This window comes from Manihot esculenta, chromosome 8, assembly GCF_001659605.2.
Source record: "Manihot esculenta cultivar AM560-2 chromosome 8, M.esculenta_v8, whole genome shotgun sequence".
In the NCBI taxonomy this organism is placed as follows: Eukaryota; Viridiplantae; Streptophyta; class Magnoliopsida; order Malpighiales; family Euphorbiaceae; genus Manihot; species Manihot esculenta.
In genome coordinates this window covers 10,854,929-10,863,358 of record NC_035168.2, presented here as the reverse complement: position 1 = coordinate 10,863,358, position 8,430 = coordinate 10,854,929, and the positions used below count along the sequence as shown (strand labels likewise).

At 32.3% G+C, this 8,430-nt stretch overlaps 2 protein-coding genes across 2 annotated transcripts; both read left to right on the top strand.

Annotated features, from left to right (window-relative positions):
* Window positions 1-991: 991 nt before the first annotated feature.
* On the top strand, window positions 992-2,686 carry LOC110621651 (nuclear transcription factor Y subunit B-6). Its single transcript, XM_021765920.2, has 2 exons — window positions 992-1,121; window positions 1,945-2,686. Exons 1-2 carry the CDS (start codon window positions 1,070-1,072, stop codon window positions 2,547-2,549), a joined length of 657 nt encoding a protein of 218 aa, XP_021621612.1. The 5' UTR covers window positions 992-1,069; the 3' UTR covers window positions 2,550-2,686.
* Window positions 2,687-4,189: 1,503 nt separating this feature from the next.
* LOC122724423 lies at window positions 4,190-4,403 on the top strand. Its single transcript, XM_043959371.1, has one exon. The coding sequence runs from the start codon at window positions 4,212-4,214 to the stop codon at window positions 4,401-4,403; it is 192 nt and encodes a 63-aa protein (XP_043815306.1). The 5' UTR covers window positions 4,190-4,211.
* Window positions 4,404-8,430: the final 4,027 nt, after the last annotated feature.

Below are 8,430 nucleotides of genomic sequence, written 5' to 3'. Positions count from 1 at the left end.
TTTAAATTTAAATTTTTTAAAATATTAAAATTTTTAAATGAAAATTATTTTTTTATATAAATTATTAATTAAAATATATAAAATTAAAAGATTTAGAATATATTGAAATAGTATATATTAATTTTTAATTAAATTTAAAAAATATTATTAATTTAAATTGAATTCCATTTTGAATTCGAATAATTTAAATTTTACAATTATTGTGTCAGTTTAACTCCCTTTAAACATATATGGTTGAGTATACACTTATAATTTCTATACTGAACGGAATTAATTAAATTATAATCTATTTAATATTTAAATTTATGAAAAATTATAATAATTAAATATAAATTAATTTATTAATTTTACTTTAAATTTTTATAAATTCATGAACAGAAATGGAAATAAGTTTATTATTTTATAAAAAAATTTATAAATTCATGAAGAGAAATGGAAATAGTTTTATCATTTTATAAAAAAAATTAAAATATAGTCGGTAAAATTTTAAATGTAAATAGTAATAAGTGAAATTATTTTTTATTTTATTTTATAAGTTATTAATTAAATATAATTTTTATATATTCAATATTTAATATATTATCATTTCAGTTCAAATATTTATCAAGTTAATCTCAACTAACACGTAACTAAATATTTGCATTTGTTCTATGTATACAATTTTCATGGAATAGAAAAGAGAAAAAAAAAATTATGGGACAGGATGGAAATATTAATATATAGCTATCCTCCCCACTGAATTGAAACCTAAAGGACGTACGAGATAGGTCCTTTGCTCTGCATCACCGGCGGAACGGACCAACGGTGGAAGAGTGCCGTTAAGATGATAGTGCGAAACGTTTTCTGCTCTTATTAGTGATTATATTGCTAAGAGAAAAAAAGCACCCACTTCCACTCCCTAGTAAAACCTTTGTTCCTCGTTGATGTCGCCCTCTGCCACGTGTTTCCACTTATTTCACTTCCCCACTATATAAATCTCTTCCTCTTCTCATTTTCACCATCCCATTAGTTGTTGATCAATCGGTTCAATACAGATTACAGCAAGATAAGAGTAGAGAAAGAAGAGGAGATGGAACGTGCAGGCTTCCATGGCTACCGCAAGCTACCAAGCACAAGCTCTGGTAATTTATATAAAAGAAGTGGCAATTAAGAGAGATGTAATATAATGTAATGTAATGATGAGGCCAAAAGCAGGTGATCTTTAGGCATTTCTCTTTTCATCATCATGAATTTTCTTCTCTTGCATGCAAGAAAATCTTCACTCTCAGCTCTTTTCAACATCATTTCCCATATCCAGATTTCCATTTTCTTTTCAAAATTTGCTTTTGCTTTGATGGGTTTTTGACGAATCTTTCCCTTTTATGAAATTTCTTTGATTTTCTTGTGTTATCTATGAGCATGTTTGAGAAATCAAAGGCCTTAACTCTTATGTATAATTCATTTTTCTCTTCTTTTAACTCATCTTCTCCATCTGAGTTTCACTTGGTAAGCTTGGTATGGTAATTAGCAGAAAATAATAATCGCTGATGAAAATGGTAAAACACATATAAGTCGTTACAAGTGGCATGCATAGTCCATGCATCAGAGGACCCCACCATAACAAGTGGCGTCCATGCATTCTCTGGCTTTCAAAAGCTTTGGTTTTGTCTGCTTTTGTCTTTTACATGATGACCATTTGTAAAAGTGTTCAACTTTTATTGAATTTTAAAGCATTTGAACACATGCCTTAGTCTGGTATATTGGTTTCATAGCTTGGAAAAATTCTTATAGGTAGGCCTAATTCATCACGTCTCGTGCATAGAAACAATCACTATGAGGTCATTCATGTAGGATCCCCAACATGTTTTTGGTTTCATAGCTTGGAAATATGTTCACTTTTAATCCTGAGATACTTGCTATCTCTTGAATGAGCTGCTATTATTTTCAAATGTATATTTTCCTCAGGGCCGAAGCTATCTGAAATGAACATGAGGCTGGAAGAGATGAATCATGGAAATAGCAACAACACTACTACTAATCACTCCACGGCAGATGACAATGAATGCACAGTGAGGGAGCAAGACAGATTCATGCCAATCGCAAATGTTATCAGGATCATGCGCAAGATACTTCCTTCACATGCCAAAATCTCCGATGATGCCAAGGAAACCATCCAAGAGTGTGTTTCCGAGTACATCAGCTTCATCACTAGCGAAGCCAATGAACGCTGCCAACGCGAGCAGCGCAAGACCATTACTGCTGAAGATGTTCTTTATGCTATGAGCAAGCTAGGCTTTGATGATTACATTGAACCCTTGACTGTGTATCTCCATCGTTACCGTGAACTCGAGGGTGACCGTGCCTCGATAAGAGGCGAGCCATTGGTGAAGAGGAGTGTTGAATATGGTAACTTGGGGGTTCCAGCTGGTGCCTTTGCACCAGCATTTCACATGGGTCACCATGGATTCTTTGGCACGGCTGCCATGGGAGGATATATGAGGGATCCTTCCAATGCTAGTTCCTCCCAAAATGCACTGGCTAATGGTGAAGCATTTCCCCAGAATAAATGAGTTCAGACAAAATTGTGCACTAACCTAGTTAATTAGGGAAGAATCTGGGAGGTGGTTAGTGTTTGGTACTTGTGTAACAGAAGGACCTATTTACTTTTTCTGTTTTGGTTTTATCTGATCAGTTGTTCTTTGCTTTATGATGTGTGTTGCAGTTTCATTAGTCTCTTACCTTCTTGATTTCCTCCAGAAATTTACATATAAGAAAAAAGCCTTCCATTAATGGAGAGATTATTCAGGAGTTCAGTACACTCATGATAGACAGGGAATGCATACACAATAAGATATATGCACAGAGGGGAGGGGGCCCACATGTTAGTTGCCTGCGATTTGTGTTTTAAAGAACATATTGTCTTGTATTAGCCATAGTGGTATCGGAGATCTGGGTTTCTTCTTACCAGTGGTTGAAGACTTGTTTTCTGAAAGAGTCCATGGTTAGTGCATGCAGATGTGATTTTAGTCTTTTTGCGGTACATGTGCTTGTTTGGATGAAGAACCCAGATTTGTTTTTCTAAAGAATCGATTTCAGTCTGCCTGTACTGATTAAATCTTATTAAATTATTAATATAAGAGAAGAGACCAAAAAAAATAATAATTACAAAATAACAGTAATTAATATTATAAAGGACCACATATCATATAAGACATAAGAAAATTTTATGAAAGGCTTACCAATTTAAACATAAATTTATATTTTATCAGATTTAATGTTAAATATAAAGATTTAGACAATTTTATCTCTTAGCTAGCTTCTAGGTATAGTTATGATTAAGAAATTAAATTTACAATCAATTCAATTCATTTTTTTTTAAATTAGTCCGGTTAAAATTTTAAGTCAATTTAATTGGATATCTCAGTTAAAAAACTTAAAATTTCTAAAAAATGTATTGAAAATTATTTTTATTTGATTATTTTTAGAAAGTATAAAAATTATTTTTATTTGATTGATTTTTTTTACTTTTCGAGAAATTGAAAGATTTTTTTATGAAATAATATCATTTAAACTAAACAAGATGTTAGAAATCATTTAGAAAGGAGTTTGTGGATCAAAGCCAGCCTCACTTTTAAATTTATTCTTTTAAATTTATTCTTCTTATGCATATCTTAAAATTTTATTAGTATAAAATAATTAAAAACTATATATGTAAGAAGTATAATAAATTAAAATTTAGTTTTATTCGTATAAATAAATGTACTACTACTAAAATTTAATAAGTATTTTTTATTTTAAAATATTATTCATCTAACATGTAAAATTTTAATTTTAAAAAATAAATATTATACTTTAACTATTTTTTAATTAATTATTCATAATAATATATGAAATTAACAAAAAAAATTAATTTTATAATATATAACTAATATTTGTTTAATAACCTATATTGTCATTGGATGGAAAAATGAATAATAAGGAAAAAAAAAGGATATTAATAATGAAATACATCCCATAATTCATATTCAAACAGTTATTAGCCCCCAAAAAAACTTATAAACGAAACTCTAAAAAAAAAAAAAAACTTGTTAGCCAACCGTTGTAACTTCTCTCCAAGAGCCACGACCACCACCATGCAACTCTATATATATGCACAGACACCCTCTATGCCATTTCAGAATAACTAACAGAAACTCCAGTCTTGGTGGTTCAGAGAATAGACGGGAGCAACCATGGAAGATGAAGAACACAGCGGATGGGGCATTGGGTCGACGGTGATTCTTCTGATTATTGCTTGTGTTCTCTTCTTGGCTCCTCTCGAGATGGGTCCTTTGCAGCCGCCGTCCACTCTCTCACTGCTTTTCTTCCCTGTTATCTTGTTGGGCATTCTCTACTTCCTCCATCAAGCCTCTAATGAAGAATGATCATCAACTGCTTTTAAAATATATCTTCTCTTTTTTAAAAAAAAAAATATATTTGTTAAATACTTTTTGATGGGACAGAATTGTTAATTTACTGTGTAATAACAGACCTATTTTCCTTTTACTTACTTGATTATATCTGTTTGCAAATGTTTTGTTATTATTATTTTTTAGCGATGGAAAAAGTGGTCATTAAATTTGGATTTAGTGATATCATTGTTAAAATTTATTGCGATTGTAAAATATTATTAACAATTTTTAAAAAATAATTGTTATTTTGCACCTGCTGCATGTGCATGAAACTGGAAAATCTTTAAGTTTATAGAAGTTGATAGTGGAAAATAAAAGTTTGAAAAGTTTAAAGACTGAAATGAAAAACAAATTAAGGACTAATATGTAATTTTTAAAAAAGAAAACGGCTACTTTTGTTTTCAGCGCATGTGGCACTATCTTATCCAACCGAACTATAATATGTATATAAAGAAGAAGAAAAAGAAAGTACAGGGGAAGAATTGGAAGAAAGAAATGAAAAGAGGAGAGAAGAAGAGATGACTGATCGAAAATGTTATATTTTTAATGAAGAACACTGGAAAAGAAATATTTAAAATATAAGAAATGTACTCTGAGAGATAAAAGAGTTAGATTATTTATTAACATTTTTTATCATATTTTGTTTAAATTTCTAGAATATATAATTAAAATATGGAAAATATTGAATTAATTATTAAAATAAATTATTTTTAATATGTAGATGCATTGTTTTTACTTGAATATATATATAGTATTTAGTATATCTAGGAGCTCTTAATTAATTTATTTATTTTAATTGACGTGTTGAAGAACTATAGTAAGATTCTCAAATAAGATGTCATAATTGGTATTAAAGAGTGAGTTTAAAGTGAGTTATTATTATGTGAACTATTTTGATTTTTTTAAAAAATTATATTATTATATATCTCATTACTTGAGTTTTGTTACTTTTAAGAGGCTCAATCCAAAGAAGATGATTTTTTTTTTCTCTTTTATGAAAAGAGAATGGAGTAATAATGCAGTGCTACTTATTAAATAAATACTATTTGTTTTGATAATTATTTACAAATTTAGTATTTGACTATAATGGTTAGTTTATTATAATAACTATTATTTTGCTTCTCATGGGAAGGAAAATTTATATTAGCATAATAATCAATTAATTGAATTAGTCTTAAAATTTAATATTCTATTATTAGACTATAAGTTGTGACATTTAATGATATCAGAGTTAAATTATAAATTTTATAGATTTTTTTAATACAAAAACATTTAATGATATCAGAGTTAAATTATAAATTTTATAGATTTTTTTTAATGATTTATATTTTTATTAACGTAAAGTACGCATTTAAATTTTGATAACTAAATCGTTCTGATTTTAGTATTTGGTAATAGTTAAATAGCAATAACTATGCTCAATAAAGTGGTATTACGGGCTTTTAACCAGTAAATTGACATATCATTATGTTAGTTACAAATTTATTTTATATAAATGAATGAGTTGTGATCTTATTTGAGAGAGTGGGTTTATGAAATGTATTTATGCAAATTACCTATATGAGAGAATGAGATGTATAATGTAATGATCTGAAAATTGAATCGTTACGGGCGCTAAGGTTTATATCGACTTAAAATTGTCAAAATCCATGACAAACCTATTATACATTTTGTAACATCTGATATAATCTTAAACATGATTTTAAAAATATACATGAACATTATATCTCATGAACCAAAATTCAGTATGTGCATTAATACATAACTGAAAATATAAATCTCATATTAGAACTCTCATCAAATACTCCAGTATAGTTATCATCACATACCTCTGCTAGATTCAAATATAACTTAAACTTAAAACTTCTATATAAAAGGGATCATAAAAAAAAAGGGTAAAATACAATTCTAAACCATAAAAGAAAAACCTAGGTAAACACAATTCTAAACCACAATACATTACATGTCTATAATTATACTATTATATCAGAACTATACGAAGGAACATTCTTACCTCCCGTGGTAACTCTTGTAATACCCGGCTCGAGTCCGGCATCGGCATTCCTGTCGTCCGGTGGAATCTCGGGTGTCGGAACCCTCGAGAAGGGTAATGCATATGTTTTTCAAGGTATTTTCACTGGTTTTCATGTTTTGAAGTGTTAAAAGACTTGAGTTTTGAAAGAAAAGCAACAAGGGAGAAATGCAAAGGTTCGGCCGCCGAAGGTCACTTTCGGCCGCCGAACATTGCATGGTTGCGGCTTCACGTTCGGCTGCCGAAGGTGGTCTGGCCAGCCACCTATAAAAGGGCCAAGGGTCGGTGGAAGGAGGTTATTTCTCCTCCACTTGCAGCCAGAGGTGAGTTTCAGCCTCTCCTACGTTGACTTTCATGTTTTCCATGATTTTCATCAAATCTTTCAAGAGTTTTAAGAGTTTTGGTGACTTATGAAGGTTTTGAGCAAAAGAAGCAAGTTTTGAAGCTTGGAGCTTTGGAAGAGCTTTTCTTCATATCTCCACGTTAGGATCCTTCCTCCTCAAGTTGTGTAAGAGGTAAGTGAAGATCCTGAGCTTCTTTGATGATTTTGAAAGGTTTTATGAAGTTTGTATGGGTAGTTTGCATGTTTAGGTTTAGGTGAGGTTTTTGGTGATTTGTGGGGTTCCAACATGTTGAAGTGTTATGTGCTATGGTTGTTTGGGGTTTAGGATAGTTTTAGACCCCTTTGTGCATATATATGTGTATATGCTAGTTGGGAGTAGTTGATATGCATGTTTGTAGGTTTTTGGGCAAAGTTTGCATGAAACAGAGCAGGGTTCTGCCCTTCAGGCAAAACCAGGTTCGGCCCCGAAAGAAGGTTCGGCCGCCGAACCCCTTGTGGAGGCAGTTCGGCTGCCAAAGGTTGCCCCCGAAAGCTAGGCTTTCGGTTTAGACAGAGACTTTCGGCCGCCGAAAGAGGGAGTTCGGCCGCCGAAAGAGGGAGTTCGGCCGCCGAAAGAGTGTGAGTTTCGTCTCTGGACGAGACCTTCGGCCGCCGAAGGTGCCGCCGAACATGCATGAGTTTCGTCTCTGGAGTGGGGTTTCGGCCGCCGAACCTGCCGCCGAAAGTGCCCTGTCCAGCTTTCCTTTGCATGTTTTATGTGATGGTTTGAGGATTGTTTAGAGGGGTTTTGGGGAGTTTCGTAGAGATGTTCTTGAGTGAGTTTAGTCCCTCATTTGAGTCCACCTGTGTAGGTACGGACCAGAGGAATCAGGGAGGTCAGCAGTGAGTCCAGTGTCGGAACCTGCAGAGTCAGTTCAGAGATAACCAGGTGAGTGGAACTTAACTTAATGTTTTAATCTGACAACTGAATATTTTATCATGCTTCATGCATCATGAATATGCTTTCTTTATTGTTGTATGTTTATGAGCAAACCAGGCTTAACATTATGAGATTGATCCGCCTAGAGCCATGAGGAGCTCTAGTAGGGATTGGTAGAGCACAGAGAGAGTGCATGCACAGGTTAAGCCTTGGAATAAAGAAAAGTTTTATGTTTTTACAGAAAATGTATGATCATGTATGGGATTTCACAGGTATACAAACAGGATAGCAGGCTTACTACGGGTCCCGGCGACCTTAAGTCGATCTGGATCCTAGTGCCGGTGGCAGTTCGGTTTTCGGGCTGTTACAACTCTACCCCTGCAAACCTGGGCTAAGAGAAAAGGATAAACTACTAGAGTTAAGTGACCATAAACATGATCATAAAACAGTTTAATAAAGCATATGATCATATGAATGCATCACAACACAAACAATTTATATTAAGATTGACTTATCACCAGTAACCCTCTATAATTCCTATAATGCCCGGCTTTTAACAAATGTTCTTCAGGGCTTCCTCTTAAACATAATATAATATATCCATAATGTCCGGCTCACAAAGGATACTCCTTAGAACTTCCTCTTAAACATAACATAATTATATGGACACTCTGTTTTTCATATCCGTCATAACATATCATATCAT

Bases quoted from the DNA above. Each gene is read 5' to 3' on its own strand.
- LOC110621651 (XM_021765920.2), top strand. From the start codon at position 1,070: ATGGAACGTGCAGGCTTCCATGGCTACCGCAAGCTACCAAGCACAAGC. The intron at 1,122-1,944 runs GTAATTTATATA...TATTTTCCTCAG, and splicing joins GCTACCAAGCACAAGCTCTG to GGCCGAAGCTATCTGAAATG.
- LOC122724423 (XM_043959371.1), top strand. From the start codon at position 4,212: ATGGAAGATGAAGAACACAGCGGATGGGGCATTGGGTCGACGGTGATT.